This window comes from Salminus brasiliensis, chromosome 13 (genome assembly GCF_030463535.1).
Source record: "Salminus brasiliensis chromosome 13, fSalBra1.hap2, whole genome shotgun sequence".
NCBI lineage: Eukaryota > Metazoa > Chordata > Actinopteri > Characiformes > Bryconidae > Salminus > Salminus brasiliensis.
In genome coordinates this window covers 37,717,778-37,736,653 of record NC_132890.1, presented here as the reverse complement: position 1 = coordinate 37,736,653, position 18,876 = coordinate 37,717,778, and the positions used below count along the sequence as shown (strand labels likewise).

The window sequence follows — 18,876 nt, the reverse complement described above, 5'->3', positions numbered from 1 at the left end:
TGTGTGTGTGTATATGTAATCTCTAATTTTATATTTTTATATTTTTATTTATATATATATATATATATATATATATATATATATATATATAAATATGATATTAGCTCTTTCAAACCGTTTACCTTAAAACAGAATGACAGTTGTTTAAACTTTGAGTCGTGTGCTTGGTTCTAAGATATATATTTATATGTAATACACAATGTGTCCAAATGTTTGTGGACACCCTTTCTAATGAGTGCATTTAAGCTGCGCCCATTGCTGACACAGATGTGGCTAATCTACACACATCTTGTCTAGTCTCTGTAGAGAAGAAGTACTGCCAATAGAATAGGACTCCCTGGAGCAGACAGACATCATTAACCTATTGGCTCCATGCTGCCTAAGAATGCCAGGCGTGGGCTAGAAGGTTATAAAGCCCCCCAGCATTGAGCTGTGGAGCAGTGGAAGAACTGTTCTCTGGCATGATGGTGGAGGAGCTCCATCCAGAACTTTTAGGGTGAGTTGGGGATGATGAGGTGGAGTGGTGATCATCATCCAACATCCTGACCTCACTAACACTCTTGTCGCTGGATGCAATCAAATCCTCACAGCAATGCCTTCTTCTCTGGATCAGCTCTTTTAATACTTTTGTTTTCAGAAGAAACAGTGAATGAGCAGGTGTCCCAATACTTTTATAAACACATTTGTGAGAAACTTGAATGACCTTAAATCAGTGACTAAATATGAGGACGGGTTGTACACTGCCCTGACTTCCCCGAAGAGAAGTCATAAGCCATCTGTTTAGGGGGGAGGTTAATCACCTCAGGGCTATAAACTCGTCGTCATCCACAGATCATTTAGATAGGCTGGGTTCTGGTCCTGCTGGAGCTGCAGTGGCCTGACCGCTCCTCGCTGCAGAAAGTGGTCCTGCTTTGACTGTAAAAACATGTGGTGGCTCTCTGTTGGGGTTTTCTTGTTCATCTTGGGTTCTCATGAAGCTGCTTTCCCTCCTCCGTGTGACAGGTGGGTTCCCATTCTCACTCCTGTGTGTGTGTGTGTGTGTGTGTGTATATACAAAGTTCACTGTACCTGTTACCTGAACCCATATGTACCACATGTAGCCACATCACATCACAGCTACAGGAGTTTTTGAGTTAGTGAGCTCATTTTAGTTTAAAGCTCATTTTGTGTATAAAGCCTTCCAAGGTACCCGAGGACACTATACAATAAAACAGTAAAAAGATTAAAGTCACAGAACACATAAATAATAACATAAAAGTGGACAACATCAACAATAAAACAAACCATAAAAGCCTGAATAAGATTAAAAGAAAGGAAAACAATATGGAATTTGAAATGTAAAAGTATTTTTGTAAAAGAGACATTTTGATCATATATACACGCTTCTAAATCCGTTGCAAAATATAATAATAATAAAAAACAAAATAATAATAATAATAATAATGGGTAAATATTTTGTGCAGTAACACTTGTCTCAGATTCAGAGCACATATAGGGAGGGGAGTGCAGACCTGCGCCCTCTGGAGGCCACTTTCGTAACATATTTTACCTAACTGTCAGTTTGCAGCCTAAAACAGACTCCACTGCAAGAAATCTGACAAAAAACAAACACTTTAGCTGCTTGTGGTTAAAGGAGATCTTAAGAGGAGACCAGAGGATCCGGTCAAGCTGGAATATTTAACTCTCATTAATCCATTAATATCAGTTCACTCATTAACTGTTAAGGTAAGTTATTTTTATTGCTATGGTCTAAGTTTAGGTAAACAAACATACAACAGTCTATTAGTGTAACTAATTTAGTGTCCCCCAAACCTGTTGTTAAAATAATAAAGTTTAGTTTAGTTTCTTTGCACACTTTAAAAAACTCATAAAACAAAAGTGACGTGATATACAGTGCAGGTAGATGCAAAATCCATATAGGTTTATAAAAAGCCTCCACCTTAATAATACCTAAATAATTTCATAATATTCTACAAAACTGAATATAATAAAATACATACTTAAAAAAACATCAAATAACCTAAATAACAATATAACAAAGGAAAAAGGAACTTTATATATATTTCACAATTTGTTAGACTACAGTTACACTACTTCTATATACTAAACTATATTACAGTTATACTACTACTATGTACTAAAATTACAGTTATACTACTACTATATACTAAACTACAGTTATACAACTAAAATTATAGTTATACTACTACTATATACTAAACTACAGTTATACAACTAAAATTACAGTTATACTACTACTATATACTAAACTACAGTTATACAACTAAAATTACAGTTATACTACTACTATATACTAAACTATATTAGTTATTACACTACTACTATATACCAAACTATATTAGTTATTACACTACTACTATATACCAAACTATATTAGTTATTACACTACTACTATATACTAAACTATATTTAAGTTATTACACTACTACTATATATTATAAACTATATATACACTAGCAGTCTTAAGACTGCTGTCTGGACCAAGACCAGACTCGCTCCCTACAACACTGCTTTACTATATGCAAACCATGTGACCATGTTAGTTGTTTCGAGGCTTGCTCCTAATTTATGGACTCAAGCTGCCACAGAACACCATTGCTGTTAAAGGCCAGGCTACAAAGAGTCGCCTGAAGTTCATAACGGATCACACAGACAGAGACGGGTGGTCCTCCTATTACTGAACTCTGGAATGATGATAACCCAGCTGATCAGACGTCGTCAGTAAAGCAGACCTGCTTAGAGAAGGCCACTGATCTCGTTTTTTAATGAGCACTACCTTGAACATCAGACCTACTGGCTTGCTACTGCCTCGTGTCCAACTGCTTGATATCTGTGTCTCTAGTGAGATCTACTGCACTGGGGAGCTCCTGCGGCAGGTCCAGACTGCAAAGCTGTTTAATGACAACAAGGCCTTTGTGGATATGAAGCTGACTGCAGACCCGAGTACGAGGCTGCTTTGGTCTTTTGCTTTTCACCTCTGCTACCCCGTGTTTTCTCTGTCTGCTGAACTCTTGCTCTTTCCTCTCTGTTCAGAGGTTGTTTTAGATGCCTTCTCCAACCTGATGCAGAAGTTTCCAGATCAGGTCATTCCTGCCTCTGAGCTGAAGGTGTTTGTAAACACGTATTTTTCGGGTGATGGGACGGAGTTTGAGCCGTGGACTCCTCCCGATTGGCATGACAAGTAAGATACTCCCCTGTCTACCGTCAAAAATAGGAGTCTCAATTTTAAGACTCAAGCCCTTTTTTCCAGATGCAGAACATATCATAATAAAATGTAGCTTAAAGGGGGACTTCTATAGACTGTGCAGTCGAGGCTTCATCCTTTTTAAAAAACTGCTTAAAGAGCAGCCTATTGCACCAGGTTTGAGTTCAAATCCCGAGCCATGTTGCTTTGCCATCAGAGGACGGAGTCAAAGAGAGCACAATTGGCCATGCTCTCTCCCTCATCACTCTAAAAGCGATGTTGGACGGCACAGGTTAGCTGGCGTGGTGGAGCGGGAGGCCCGGTGCTTTCTTCTGAGCGTGTCGAAAGGTAGAAAAGAGGCAGTGGCTGATTTTACATGCATCAGAGGAGACGTGTGTTAAGTCCTTACCTTCCCAGTTTCAGGAGCATCGCTACTGCTAAAGGGAACTATGAAAGCGTGGGTTAATTGGCAGAACCATATTGGGCAAAAAATACCAAAATAATTCAGTTATTGATATATTAAAAATATATAAAAAAGTTATGCTTTTTTGCCTAATAACCTTCTGCTCTTTCTTGGGGTTGAGCACACCACTAGGGGAGCCATAACTAATTAACAGAGTTAATGAGTTTAATGATGTCTGTTTTTACAATGTTACATTTCACTTAAAACCATTTCGAATGACTTTGTCTGCAAAACAGGATGGATTTCACTTGAAGCCATTGTTTATATTACAGATTTTAAAATGTGCCCAGTTCAAAGCATAATCAATACATTTATCAGAATCAGAATCTGGGAGGAATTGTACTTGGTGAGAGCAACACAAGTATTACATGTAACAAACAAACAAACAGACTGTTAACAAGTAAAGCATTACACTGAGAAAAATACGCTAAACAATAAATAGAATAAAGAATAATAAGTTAAATAAGTGTATAAAATAAGTACGAATAGTAATAAAGAGCTGGAAAAAACCCTAATATGTACAGATATAATTATATAAACATTTACAGAAGATTAACATCTGTACAGCTGTGCAAATAACCTTAGTGCAAATGTTCTGCATGTTATGTATCAGTACTGTGCTGCAGTTCAGTGAAGTTTAGAAGCTCAGTTCAGTTATAGATTAGGTTTATAGATTAGGTTTATAGATTAGATTTATAGATTAGGTTTATAGATTAGATTTATAGATTAGGTTTATAGATTAGGTTTATAGATTAGGGTGTGAGGTGTCCACTGTGGTTTAGGAGCGCTACAGCTGTTAGCGTGAGGGGTTGTGCCGTTGTACTTCATATTTATGTCATTTAAAATCAGGAAGGACGGTAGCTGTGGTTTTATTGTTTTGCAGCCCCAAATTCCTGTCCAAGGTCTCTGACCCCAATCTTCGCAGCTGGGCTGAGCAGTTGCATGGTTTGTGGAAGTCACTTGGTCGAAAGGTCAGTGCCGTAGAGCTGCATTTTTTAAACTGCAAAACTGATCAAGGCGTCCTCATGATGGATCTCAATCTCTCGCTCTCTCGCTCTCTCACTCCGTATTCTCAGGTCAGTAATGACGTCAGAGACAATCCCCAGCTGCACTCAATGATCTATGTCCCAAATCCCGTCATTGTGCCAGGTGGACGCTTCACTGAGTTTTACTACTGGTAAGGGAACCCACATATGCTCACCCTTTTATGTCTGCTTGAATGGCAATATGTTGAGGTCTGTCTGCCTTAAAGGTCCATTATTGTTGCAAGTATATATATATATATATATATATATATATATTAAAGTTGCCAAAAGACACTGTTGAGTATTTAAGTTATTTTTTATTTATAAATAGTAAGAATTTGACTTTAATTGGGGCAAATTTAGCGAGATGTCTTTTAACGTAACTTTTATTATTTTTTATTTTATTTATATAACATTTTTATTTATTTATTTATTTATTATGGGTTATTTGATCTCAGAATGAAACACACATATTTTTATGCCCTTATTTTAAGGAGGGATCATGGAAAACAAAATGTCAAGCTCTACGCTTTCTGTCTGGTTTCTCACCAGCTACAGCTCCCAGAAGCTACATATTATAATAGTATTATATTTTTAACACCGAAACTAAAACACTGATATGATTCCCTGCTGGTGTCGCTGTTTTAAATATTATTATTATACAGCTGTGAGTTACAAATTAAATGATGTTTTGGCTCCTTGGTGCGTAATAAAGGCACTATTGTATGATGATAAATACCTTCATATTTCATATAATCACTCATATTTTCAAATAATCTATCAGCGGTATTTATACATAAGAGGAAGACTGTAGGTATACAGTTGCCAACTAAAGCCTATCTGCTGTCCTGCACAATTATCAGCCACCCCTTACTCCATTTACCAGATAAGCAGATATTATATTATAGACCGTTTTTAATACAGTGGAAGTTATATGGTAGTGTGTGTGTGCTGCTGGTGTGAGGGTATCAGGCACTGTGGTGTTGAGTAGGTTTGTGCACTGCCCTGTGGACAGAAACTGACCACTGATCTGGTTTGATGAAACCATTTGTTACCTTATGGTTTACCTCACAGGGACTCGTACTGGGTGTTAAATGGTCTTCTCCTCTCTGAGATGATGGATACAGCCAAAGGAATGATCCAGAACTTCCTGTATATGGTGAACAGGTGACCTCACTGCCTTTGACCTTCACCTAAACCTTCTTCTGAAATCAAGGAGATTAAAAGAGTAACTGTGATGATCTACTGTCTGGGGAAAAGGGTCTTCTACTAGATTTTGGAGAAGCATTGATTTGATTGCATTCAGCAACAAGAGTATTAGTGAGGTCAGGATGTTTGATGATGATCACCATCCCACCCCATCATCCCAGAATTATTGGATGGAGCTCCACCACCATCATTCCAGTGAACACAGTTCTTCCACTGCTCCACAGCTCCTCGATGCTGGGGGGCTTTATACCCCTCTAGCCCATGCCTGGCATTAGGTTCATGTTTATCTGCACTAGAGAGTCCTAAGCAGTCCTATTAGCAGGGAATAGACAGGGTGTCCACAAACATATGGACATATAGTGTTCCTTAGCTTCTCTATATAAACCAATAAAGCACTGGTTTTACAGCTTTACTGGTTTTGCAGCCTGAATATAACAGTTCTTTTATAATGTTGATTTATGAAATCCATGACCGACATTAATCAGAATATAATTGTTTTTAATGCAGATATGGTTTTGTACCAAATGGTGGCAGAATTTATTATGAGCGACGCAGCCAGCCACCCTTCCTCTGCCTAATGGTGGAGAGTTACTATGAGGCCACCAAAGACGCAGAATTCCTCAGGTATTGCATTTACAGTAAATTCCCAACAGCAGCAGTGTAATCAGTGGGCTCTGACAGCGTGTGTTGGTGGTGTTTGCAGGGAGGCCTTACCAACCTTGGAGAAGGAGTATAACTTTTGGATGCAGAATCGTTCCATTGAAGTTGACATGAAAGGGGCCGTGCATCTCCTGAACCGGTATAATGTACTGGTGGGCCAGCCCAGGTAAGAATCCCTACACTGATATTATGGTGTCGCGAACTCCTTAAAGGGGTATTCCACTGATTTTTCACATGTTCTGTATAATTGAGCCGGGACGATGCAGAACAGTCATCCAGTGTGGTCTGCTGATGAAGGGTGTTCTGCAGCTATGATTTTCTTCTCGGTGATACGAACTAGGAGTCGCCATTGATGGGTCTGCAATGCAAACATAGGCAGTAGGGGTGTGCGATATGTTGGTGTGGCGCAACAGATAACACCACTACGATCGATCCTCGGTCTGAGTGACTATGTTGCGCTACACCAATAAGAGTCCTTGGGCAAGACTCCCAACACTACATTGGCCCACCTTGTAAATCACTCTGGATAAGAGCCTCAGTTAAATGTCATAAATGTAAATATCATCTATGATAATATCGTAATTGTCATTTTAACAATGTGTAAGCAACTTTGTAGAAACCACTCAAAAACACGGCTTAAGAGCTCACATATTCACTGCTCCCGTTAGCCCGACAGGACAGACTACTGAGCATGTGCATGGAGTGCCTGCAGTGCGCTAGCATAGCCTACAAGTTCACCACAATATAATCTAGTGTTCTGCCTGGGAAAGACTAGAGTTAAAATGAGAGAACAAACTGTGCTAGGAGACAAAACACAAGCACCAGCACCCCGCCAGTCTGCGGCCCTAGATTTAGCTGGTCCTCACTAGCTTGGATGTGTGTTTATGCTTGTGTGTTTAAGATTTTGGAGATGCACTGCTGTGATTCTGCTGATTATCCCAATCCTAATTTCATCCCTAACTCATCCCATTTAAAAGTACTGGATGGAGCTCCTCCACCATCATTCCAGAGAGCACAGTTCTTCCACTGCTCCACAGCTCAATGCTGGGGGGCTTTATACCCCTCTAGCCCACACCTGGCATCAGGCAGCATGGAGCCAATAGGGTCATAGATCATTTTATTGGCCATATTTCTTTAGGCTGTGAGTGTGTGTGCATTTGCACATCTGTGTCAGCAATGGGTGTAACTTGAAGTAAAGAATGCATTCATTAGAAGGTGTGTCCACAAACATTTGGGCATATAGTGCATGTTACATTGAAGAGTTACTTAGCTGATGTTTTGTCTTTGTGTTCTGCAGGCCTGAGTCATATACCCATGATGCAGAGCTCGCAGAAGGTCTACCTGCTGGTAAGTGCATGTTGTTAGTATGCACAATTTGTCAGCCACTCTGTTCCATATCCATTATTGAAAAGACACCATCATAGGAGCACCACACAGTTATCCCTAACCACATGTTATTTGGGTGGTGTTGTATTCTGAGCACAGCAGTGACGTCCCCATGTTTGTGATATGGTATTGTCTGGGGCATTTGACCACTGTGTGCATTGGCCACTTTATCAGACACCTACCTGTTTGGGACAAACACTAGTGCATACTGTTGCCATGCACAATTTGTAGCGTAGCAGTTTTCCAGCTATGTGCCAAGCCCCCCCAGTGGACAATGGTGCTTTTGCTCGGGTGCCTGCAGGCAAAGCGCATCAATATTGTAAATGTACCTGATTAAACGGCCGCTGACTGTAGGTAGTGCATGTGTATGTCTTTCTCTCTCAGAGGCTCAGGAGAAGTTGTGGGCAGAGCTACAAGCAGGAGCTGAGTCTGGTTGGGACTTCTCAACGCGCTGGTACATCGACAGCTCAGGTCAAAACGCTGGGTCCTTCAAAGACACCAACACCAGCTCCATCCTGCCCGTCGAGCTCAATGCTCTGCTGTATCGCAATGAACACCTCTTGGCCACCTTCTCCAGGATACTGGGTGAGCGAGAACACTTGGTCTGTGGACCAAAGATCGTTCCAAAGCCTAGGCTGAAGCTGAGGTTGGGTGGGTCTTAGGTAGGACTTCGTATTAGTAGCTTGTTGGAACAGTCTAACAAGGCAGCGGGGTGATGTCACTGGAAATGTCCCGACTCCTGCGCACAGCTTGGAGCCCATGAAAAAATAATGTAATTATAAATATGTTAAAATAAACTCTCTGGAGACTCTCTGAAGCTCTGGAGGCTTCATTATGCACCATTTTTGAGGATGCTGAGGCTTCATACGAACTGTCCTTCACTTCAGAACAACAGTCTTTGACGTAGCAGCTGAGAAATGCCAACTAGGCTTTGGAACACAGCTATTATGTCTAGTCCCTGTAAAGAAGAAGGACTGCCAATAGAATAGGACTCTCCAAAGCAGATAAACATCATGCTGCCTAATGCCAGGCGTGGGCTAGAGGGGTATAAAGCCCCCCAGCATTGAGCTGTGGAGCAGTGGAAGAACTGTGTTCTTTGGAATGATGGTGGAGGAGCTCCATCCAGTACTTTTAATTGGGATGTGTTGGGGGCAATGAGATGGGATGCTCCAAAAGCTAGTAGAAAGTCTACTAGACAGTAGAGACAGTTACTCCAACGAAAGCAGGATCATCTCTTTTTAATCCCCCTGATTTCAGAAGAAACAAAGAATGAGCAGGTGTCCCAATACTTTTGCCTATATAATGAATCTTTGTTTGTTATCAAGTTTGAGAATCTTGAGTGATAAATTACAGCTCAGACTCTTACATCTGGACTACTTTGCTGCTTTAACAATCTCTACTGAGAAGGGTTTACACACTGCTGTGAGGATTTGAATGCATTCAGCCACATGATCATTAGCATATGGCCAGGTATTGATATTGGATGATTAGTTCTGGATCATAAATACATATTAAACTCTTCCCAGAGCTTAATAGAGCTACATCACTTACCAGAACACAGGACTTCTGCTCCACAGCTCAGCTTTAAACCCCTCTAGCCGGCGCTGGACATACGTTGTATGAGAATCTGGATTTACGGAGGATATTTATCATTTTAATATTACCCGTAGTATTACTTAAGCCTGCAGTTTAAAGCACATTAACTTTATAAATGTAGAGGCGTTACGTTGTGTAAATGTCCTGGTATGATAACCTAAATAAAATAAGTTTAATTGCTGTTCTCAATCTATAATCGTTTCCACATTGTAATCTACATTTATTTATTCATATCCACAGCAGTTTAACACTGCAGACAAACTGCAGTCTTGCTTGCATTCCTGCCAGGTTTGAATGTGGACTCAATCAGGACCTCGCTGAATTCACTAATTTAAAATAGCTTCACTAATAATACTAATAATAATTCATTAATTCAATTACAGTAAAATATTGAGGAGCTCTTGTTGGCCTCTGAACATCAGAAAGTTATCACCGTGAGCAGCACACCTTTCCTTTTCCTAGGTTGTGTAAATGAGCAGGCTGCCCACTGAACATTGAGACGCTATACTGTATGTCAGTGGGTTTTCTAAGTGCTTTCTTCTGTTTTGTTGTCCGTAGGCGACGAGGAGAGAGCGGTGCTGTATGACAGTGCGGCCTCTGCCAGGCTGAAGGCCATAGAGAGTGTGTTCTGGGAGGCAGAGAAAGGAGCCTGGTTTGATTACAATTTGCTGAGTGGGGCCAGGCACCAAGCCTTCTATCCAACTAACCTCAGTCCTCTCTGGGCACGGAGCCATTCGCAGCCTGGCATGGGACAGCTGGCTCTGCAGTATCTGAGAGTGAGTGGACTGCTCTCTTTATAACTAGGGTTGTGTTTGAGTACTCAAGTAATTGTTTAAGTATCTGTCCAGTATCATTGGTATCTGTAATGGTAATATTTAGAAAATCAACACTGCTTAATCCTGCTCCTGGGATAGTACTGCCCTGCAACTGATGTGACTAATGAGCGATTTACAAGCCCTTCCTGAGGTAAACTGGGTGTGTTGGAACACCATGCAGGGGGGTCACCAGTGTAATTCTGGGCTGATGCCAATTCCACATATTCTTTTTGTACATATCTGCCTATATTGATACATAAATATTTCTAAAATATGAGAATCAGCACTACATTTATTAGCAAAGAAATAGCCAGAGTTTTTCACTAGGACCTTTTTGTACTGCTTATACTGTACAAAAAGGTTGAGATACTGCCCCTTAAATGCTCATGAAATCAGCGTTTCCTATGAGAAGCTTCGCTCTATTAGAACCATTTCACTGAAACAAGCTACTACACTTAACCTGTCTATCAAGTCTATTGATAAAGGGGACTACACCCAAACACAACCACAGACCGAAGCATTAACTACATTGATCTTAAACCTTCAAAATGGAAATAGTTAAAAGAAATAGTCCAAGCAATGGGAATAATTCCAATTCAAGTCTCTGCTCACTAAAATAGCTGTTATGTTATACACTGTATCCTTTCATCCTCATGCTTATTAGATTAGTGTCAGGTAATATTCAGTAGCTAATAGCTTACAATTTATAATTATCTACAATTAAACATTATGCATATTTTAATGCTGCTTATTATTATTATTATTATTGCTTCTGCTTTGGCAAATGATATTGGTCCATATCCTAAGTTATACTGGTTTGTGCTGGACTGCTGGGCTGTAACTGTACATATCAATGTTGCCACTGCATATTTATAATAAACAATTTTGGTGCTTTTTAGCCTCAACTGCAATTTCAATAACCCAACTTGGTGGAAAAAAATGAAAATTGTGGGTCAGAGGATTTAAAAGTACTGTGGCTTGGTTGGTGCAGTTGCACTGTGTTGAAATAAATAAGATAAGAGCATGGCTGTCATCCCTCTGTCTCCCACCACCTGCACTGGGTCTAAGAAGCATCCCAGGACAGAGCCGACCCTCTTTATGAGTTTGTTTAAATAATACAAATAGCCTCGTAGCCAGGGCTTAGGCACGCTCCTGCCAGTGAGATTTTCATTTACCAGCTAACAGAAACCCTGGTAGAAGCCCAGCAAACAAGAAAGCTCCTCTAGCTCTTCTAGAGTACAGGAAATACACCAGCCGACGTCGGTTTGAGATGCCAGTCAAGGCTAACGATCTGTCTGATCCCAGTTTTTAAAGCAATTATCTGTTGCTAATGTTTTGGATGTTCTAGTTTGTGTACACACAGGTCTCACCTCTGAGTCACTGCGTTACATAACGTGTGGATGAGTGAACTGCGAGCGTAACTGGAATATGACTCATTTCATGCTCTGACACACAGAGCAACTCTTGCCATGTATTGCAAGCTTGAGAATAGTGGGCAATTAGAGAGGCCGGAAACCCACTCAGAAAGTTGCCATACTCGTACCGCGACCCTAAAGTCATGCTAATATTGCTAACTACAAGACATGGCCGGTCTTTAGGGGTAGTTTGGCAGTGAATGTTTTCCTGCTGTAGAGTTAACCACTGAATTATCTCATCACTCTTCCAAGTGTCATTAATACAGACTGTCCGGACCTGCCTGCAGAGCGCATGCAGGGCCTGAAGCATGCTGGGCTGCATTTCAGAAAATAGAAGCAATTTAGCGTCCAGTAACATTTGTCAAGTGTTTTCAGAGATTTTCTGAGATGTTTTGAGAGCAGGAGCTTCTCTCTGTATTCTCGGTTGTCCACTAAAAGATCAGACGAATTTGTCAGATCCCCCGAGCCTATGCTGCTGTCGGGAAGTTTAAATTAGAGATTCGTGTTCAGAAACAAGGTCTTGCCCTCGATTGATTCTCTCAAGAATACTTTGGATACTGTTTATAAAGCAGCTCTACTATTTGCATCTTGCAAATGAAAAAAAAGGAAACACTGGTGTTTTGGCATTTATGTGATGGCTTGCAATCACAAATGTGAATGCTGTTGTGAGACACATATTTAATTCAGCGTCAACGGCAAATGAAAACACAATGTTTTTGCTCATTTTCAGCCTCCATGCTTTGTTTTCATGCTTGTCTAATTAGGACACTCACACTCGAGCTGTGTGCGTCTGAGCCATGTTTATTACTACTACAGAGCACGTAAAGCATCTGTAAGTTGCATCATATGAACTGCAGAAGGTTGACCCACTCCCAATGTGATGAAATGCACAGCACTGTCCAGCAGATGGAACTCTTTACACACCATATTTGTGTAGTCATGCCTTTACCTCTCTCTCTCTCTCTCTTTCTCTCTCTCTCTCTCTCTCTCTCTCTCTCTCTCTCCCGCAGGGCAGTGGAGGTCTGGACTACCCTAATGGCATTCCCACCTCCCTGAGTGAGAGCGGGCAACAGTGGGACATGCCTAATGCCTGGCCCCCGCTCCAGCATATAGTCATAGAAGGTATGAGCAAGATGAAGGTATCTGCATGGGATGCAGGCATGAATATTGTGACCCCCCCTGAGCAAACCTTTCTGTCTGTCTGATGTTGTTCTATATGAGCTGACAGTTCTCAGTTTTCCGATTAAGTTCAGGTATCAGAAAATTGACAAACCCCAGAACCAAACAAGGATCCGTCAGCTCATATCGGAGGTTTGAGCTGATTGAACTGATCAGTATGACTGCACATCCGGCCTATTGATCACTCCCAGTAAACAGTAGGGAAATACAGAGTGTAATATACCTCAAAAGCTAAACGGAGCCTAACTGCTTAGCAGTACTTAATTAGCATAAGATAAGATAAGATAAGATAAGATAGTCCTTTATTAGTCCCGCAGTGGGGAAATTCACAGTGTGACAGCAGAAAGGGATAGCAAGACACTCAGTTACAAAAATTTAGATAAATAATTTACACTATATACACAATATAAATAAGAATTAAAAGAGCAATAACAATACTATTTACAGCAAAAGACTCTTAATTGCACATGGGGGGGGGGGGGGGGATATTGCACATAGTATTCCCTGAACATGAACATGTGTGTGTAGTTAAGTGTGTGCGTATGTGTGCGTATGTATAAACAATATTTGTTGTGAGATTTTCCTTTTTTAAATCCAACAGAGCCACAGTACGTTAGGTGGGAGCTCTGATTCATTATAGCTGCCTATAGTCGTTTATCATGTTGCATGATGTCTGTTAAGTGAGGTCATGTGTGTGTTTAAGGATGTCGGCTAGATTGCATACGAACAAGTGGTCGGGGACTTGTCTTGGTTTTAAAGTAAGGGGGACTTCAGACATCAGGTCAGACGAGTGCAGAACCGCCTATATTTATTTGTCTGAAAGAACAGCTGTAAAAAGTGAAGCCTGTTATTCACCCAGAAGCAGCTGCCATGGCACAGGAGCAGCACACTCCTGTGTTAATCAGTGTGGCTGGCGTTTTAAAGCTAATTTATGTAGCATTTTAAGTGTAAATCAGCAGCTTCAAGATCATGCTGAAGCTCCACTGGCTGTATCAGGGAGAACAGCGTCTCTAGCGTTGCTACTCCGGGCTCGGAGCTCTGCCAACTGCACTATGGAGCTCTGGTGAAGCAAGCAGGACAGCGCTCTGCAGAGCTGCTGTGTAACGCTGCGTAACCCATAGTCATATTAGTGTAAAATCCTGTAGTATTACTCTACCCCCTCAGTCCACATGCTGCTCTACCTTGTTTACCTTTCAGTGACAGTTCTGTTTCTCTCAGCTCATCCAGAAATGCATGTGTAAAGCATGCCTTTCTTTAGGGGTGGCTCAAAGCATGAATTACACTTCCCAACTGTAGGGGGAGCTCAGGAGCAATAAATACAAATTCTTGCATAATGAATGGTTATAAATGTCTGTGACATATTTAGAAGCAAGTAGAGAATACACTAAAACACAAAGCAGAAATCTTTCATATTGCTGCAGTGCTGCATGCTTTCTGGTATCGTACAAGCTTGGGTTATCTTATTTTAATATCTTAATATATTCAGTGGTTGCTATTGTGCAGTAAGTTAACCAAAGTCAACACCTTGCCTTGTAGTTTAGGACCTAATTTTACAGGCAGGGGAACGAAAAGTTTTAACTGTGGAATCCAGCACAGTTTAGTAGCTTTTCTGTTTGAAAACATATACCTAACCTGGGAACTGACAGGTGGGTTGATCCCGTTGTGTTTGAGTTGGGAAAGCATCAAACTGTGCTGTACTCTAGCCCTCAGAAATAGTATAGGATATAAGAGGTAGTGCATCACTCCAAATAAAACTTTATTTACTACATTTACATTATATAAAGAACAAATACAGTACAGATTACTGTACCCAGTAATGCACATCTGGTCTTATAATACATCAGTGTATTTAAGGGCTAGTTTTTAAAGACATGATTAGTGTAAATCATCCAATTATGGCTCTCCAGCTCATTTCCCCATCTGTCATTGTTCCTCTCTCTCAGGCTTGTCACAGCTTGACTTGGCAGACGCCAAAGAGCTGGCCTTTGATTTAGCCCAGCGGTGGATCCGAACAAACTGGCTGGCTTATGTTAAATATGATGCCATGTTTGAGAAGGTGTGTTTTCATATGCGTTACATATATATATATATATATATATATATATATATATATATACTTTGTGTTTTTATATTCAGCGTTTTGGTTTCTTATATGCTATATGGCCAAAGGTATATGGACACCCCTCATTATTAAGTTCAGGTGTTTCACCTGCATCCCATTGCTAACAGCTATATAAAATGACATAGTGGCCCAGTGTCCATAGATAAACACTGGCCGTTTGTACAGCTTAGTCACTTCAAACATGCGAGGTCTGCCCTGGCCAACTGTAAGTGCAATTATAGTGTGAAACGAAACCATCTAGGAGCATCAATAGCTCAGCAACAGCAGACCAGACAAACTTACTGAGCAGTGCAGAATTCTGAAATACACAATACATATAAATTGCCAATTTTGTGCCGTATCAGCATGGAAACTGTGTGTCTGGAGCTTTGTGAGGTGGGTTTCCGTGGCTGCTACACACATCCCAAGATCACTATGCACAATGGCAAGTGTACCACATGAGTCTGGAGCTGTAGATACATGTTCTCTGGTTGAATCACACTTTACTATGGATAAACTGATGAACTTTGGTTTAGTATTACTGTTTGGCATGATTCCAACAGTGAAATCTAGAGAGGCAATGGTTTGGGGTTGTTTTCAGGGTTCTGCTCGGCCCCACAGTTCAAGTGATGGCTAATGTTGATGCTACAGCATCCAAAGCCACTGGAGGCAATTGTAGGCTACAGCTTTGCGCCCCTGTGAACAAAGCAGGGTTACAGTAGAATAATGACTGTAGGAAACACACCGCTGTAGGACAGCGCACCGCTGATGGCTGGTTTGCAGTATGATGTGTAGCTCCGCCCATCCCCGTATGTTTCAATGAGAAAACTCCACCCATTTTCCAGTGTCTCCAAATTCCAGCAGTCTCCCTGTGCTGATACTGGCCCGTTTTTACATGATCAGTTTTTGCATGGCTCTGTTCAGTACATGGAGGAGCTGAGCTGTAGAGGAACTTACATGAGCTGCACTTGTACTGTTGGAGCGTCCACTTACCGGACAGACTGGGAGTCCAGGGGGAAATCCGCTCTGCTTCTGCACTGAGTTTGGTCAGGGCCGGGTCTGCCAAATGAGTAGGCGGGTGTGGTCCTAGGCCTTTGGTCTCTACTGCGCAGACTCTGGTTGCACATTTGACAACATGGTGGACAGTTTAGGCTTCATTTCTATAGAAGGGAAGGCAATCGAACCACAGCATCCATGTTTTCCACAGTGACTGGTGAATGCACCAAATTCTCACAGACTCCAAAATCTTGAGGAAAGCTTTTTAGAAAAATAGAGGCTATTATAGCCCAAATGGGACAGCACTCCATATTAATGACCATGTTTTGAAATGGGATGTTCAACAAGCGAGTGTCCACATACTTTAGGCCATGTATTGTTGTAGCTGTGGAGACAGATTTTGAACACTGTTTGCCTCAGGCTAGCATACATATATACTGTTGTTTTAAATCTGTTTTGTCTGGAGCGGCGCTACAGTAATTGGTACAGCTTGTTTTATCTGTCTCTCTCTCTCTCTCTCTCTCTCTCTCTCTCTCTCTGTTGCAGTATGATGTCAACGGAGATGGCAAACCTGGAGGAGGTGGTGAATATGAAGTTCAGGTCCTGACGCTATAATCATATTTAGATATTCATATTTCTCCCTGCATCCCAATCACAGCTCTAGGGAGACATCATTTTAATCCCGTGTGGAATTAGAGTTGAATTAAGTGTGTTTTGCAGCCCAGTGAAACGGCTCCAGAGATGTAGTATCTCATTTACTGTTGCACGCTTACGGGTAAAACTAGTGTGACTCAGAGGATGAGCAGGAAACTCATTTTAATCCATGTCGTTTTATCCCGAGGTGAGAGGGTCATGAAATAAACTGAAGTTTCCAATGAGTTCACCCGACACCACAGCACTGGCTGATGCTGAATACAGGCCCGCATCTAGACGAGATAGTTACAGTCCAGTTACACACCGAGTCCCTGATTATTTGAACTAACTCGGCTTTGTGCTTTCCTTTTCCTCAGTTGGGATTCGGCTGGACCAATGGTGTCGCACTGCAGCTGCTGGACCAGTATGGTGACAGGCTGAGCTCTGGGGCAAGTGGCCTGACGTCTGGCATTCTGATTGGGCTAGTTTGCGCCCTTCTCAAAGCATTGTTGTGATCATGGGATGACTTCTGAATTTTCTCAGGTATAAGAACATATTGACCAGGATAGTCAACTGTAGTCCACTTGTAGCTTTTTACATGGTTTGAACTTCGTGTCCTCTGAGTTTTAGTATGTGATGTTGATAATGGTGATAAATCTGACAGATGAACTAAAATTAACAGCAGTAAATCTGAAAATGACATTACCTTCATGGACTGTTGTGCCTTTCAGCTTCCAGCATGTACCTCCCGATGTATTTTATTTCATTTCATTTCTTAACGTTCTGTGATATAGAGAACAGTTCTGACTGTACGCCTCTCTTCATCAGATCATTTCACACCAAAATACTCTGAATGATTTAACCCCTTAACATGTACATTTACATTCACGCATGCATTTAGCAGACACTCTTATTCAGAGTGACTCACAAAACAGCTTCACTGTTTACTGAAGAAGAACCTCAGCTAGTTTAAATAGACAAAAATTTAGAGCTCCTACTACTCTCCTACTACTCTACTCTTCACCCAAGTCCTCTCAGAAGAGGAGGGTCTTCAGTCTGGGTTTGAGGACAGCGAGCGTTGGACTCTGCTGTTCGGACACCCAGGGGAAGTTCGTTCCACCACTTCGGTGCAGGACAGTAAAAAGTCTGGACGCTCGTCTTCCGTGGATCTTAAAGGATGGCGGGTCGAGCCGAGCCGTACTTGAAGCTGGAAGGGCTCTTGGTGCAGATCGACTTTTGACCATCGCCATCAAGTACGGAGGGGCTGGCTGGTCCAGTCTAGGCTTTGTAGGCCAGAGTCAGGGGTCTGAATCTGATGAGGGCAGCAGCTACAGGAAGCTAAGGTGAAGAATTATTACAAACACTTCTATTACCAGAGAACAGCCCCACCAGTGTGACAGACCCTGTAGTTACTGATTAACATGCCTTGGTGTGTGATAATGGCTTAACCAGTAAACTATGCAGAATTCTGGTTATCATAACTCTGCTTTTAACCATGACCCTAACCCTGCTGATAATTGGCATCAGTTAGTAGTGGTGTAGAACTCAAGTCTCAAGTTTTTTTAAGACCACAAATTTCATTAGGTCTTAATGTTATTATGACTCTGTCTTGTCCCGGACTCAAGGTAAGGAACACTCAGAAATGTATTCCAGACCAGACGACTGCAAGGCTTCCTTATTTCTGTTTCAGTTTCTGTTTGGTTTTGCTTGTTTGTTTGTTTGTTTTGCAGTTATTCTGCCCAACATAAACATTTTAGATATTTATTTGTCCAACATAGAGCTATATATATTTTGAAAATAATTTTCATTTGAAAGTCTGAATTAAGACAGATTCATTAGCTATTGTACCTTTAATTTATTTAGCCTAAAAGATATTATATTTGAAACTAAAAAAAACAAAAAAACAAGACAAACAAAAAAACTGCTATAAAGATTAGGTCCTCACTCAGGCTCAGTAGTGTGTCCTGGTCTTGTCCGTGATTTAGTCTAATGCCTCTATTGGCCTTAACTACAACCCACCAGGTAGTTTCACCAGGTGAAGCTGTTAATAATTGGTGTATCTGGAGACAATCTATAATCTGATACTGCCTTTACTGTGTACATCTAACTTCCCTTATTTTCTGACCCAATTCTTTTACCCTCATTGTCCTCCTGTACTTGTTAGGGGAAATTGATTAAGTTGTATCTTAATAA

At 41.1% G+C, this 18,876-nt stretch overlaps 1 protein-coding gene across 1 annotated transcript; it reads left to right on the top strand.

Moving 5' to 3' along the window:
- Nucleotides 1–925: 925 nt before the first annotated feature.
- treh (trehalase (brush-border membrane glycoprotein)) lies at nt 926–17,198 on the top strand. The gene is made up of 15 exons (XM_072695472.1): nt 926–1,002; nt 2,864–2,964; nt 3,055–3,202; nt 4,552–4,639; nt 4,745–4,845; nt 5,768–5,860; nt 6,410–6,526; nt 6,606–6,728; nt 7,860–7,909; nt 8,333–8,533; nt 10,103–10,320; nt 12,785–12,896; nt 14,897–15,009; nt 16,597–16,650; nt 17,061–17,198. The coding sequence occupies exons 1-15, from the start codon at nt 926–928 to the stop codon at nt 17,196–17,198; spliced, it is 1,734 nt and encodes a 577-aa protein (XP_072551573.1).
- The last annotated feature ends 1,678 nt before the right edge of the window (nt 17,199–18,876 follow it).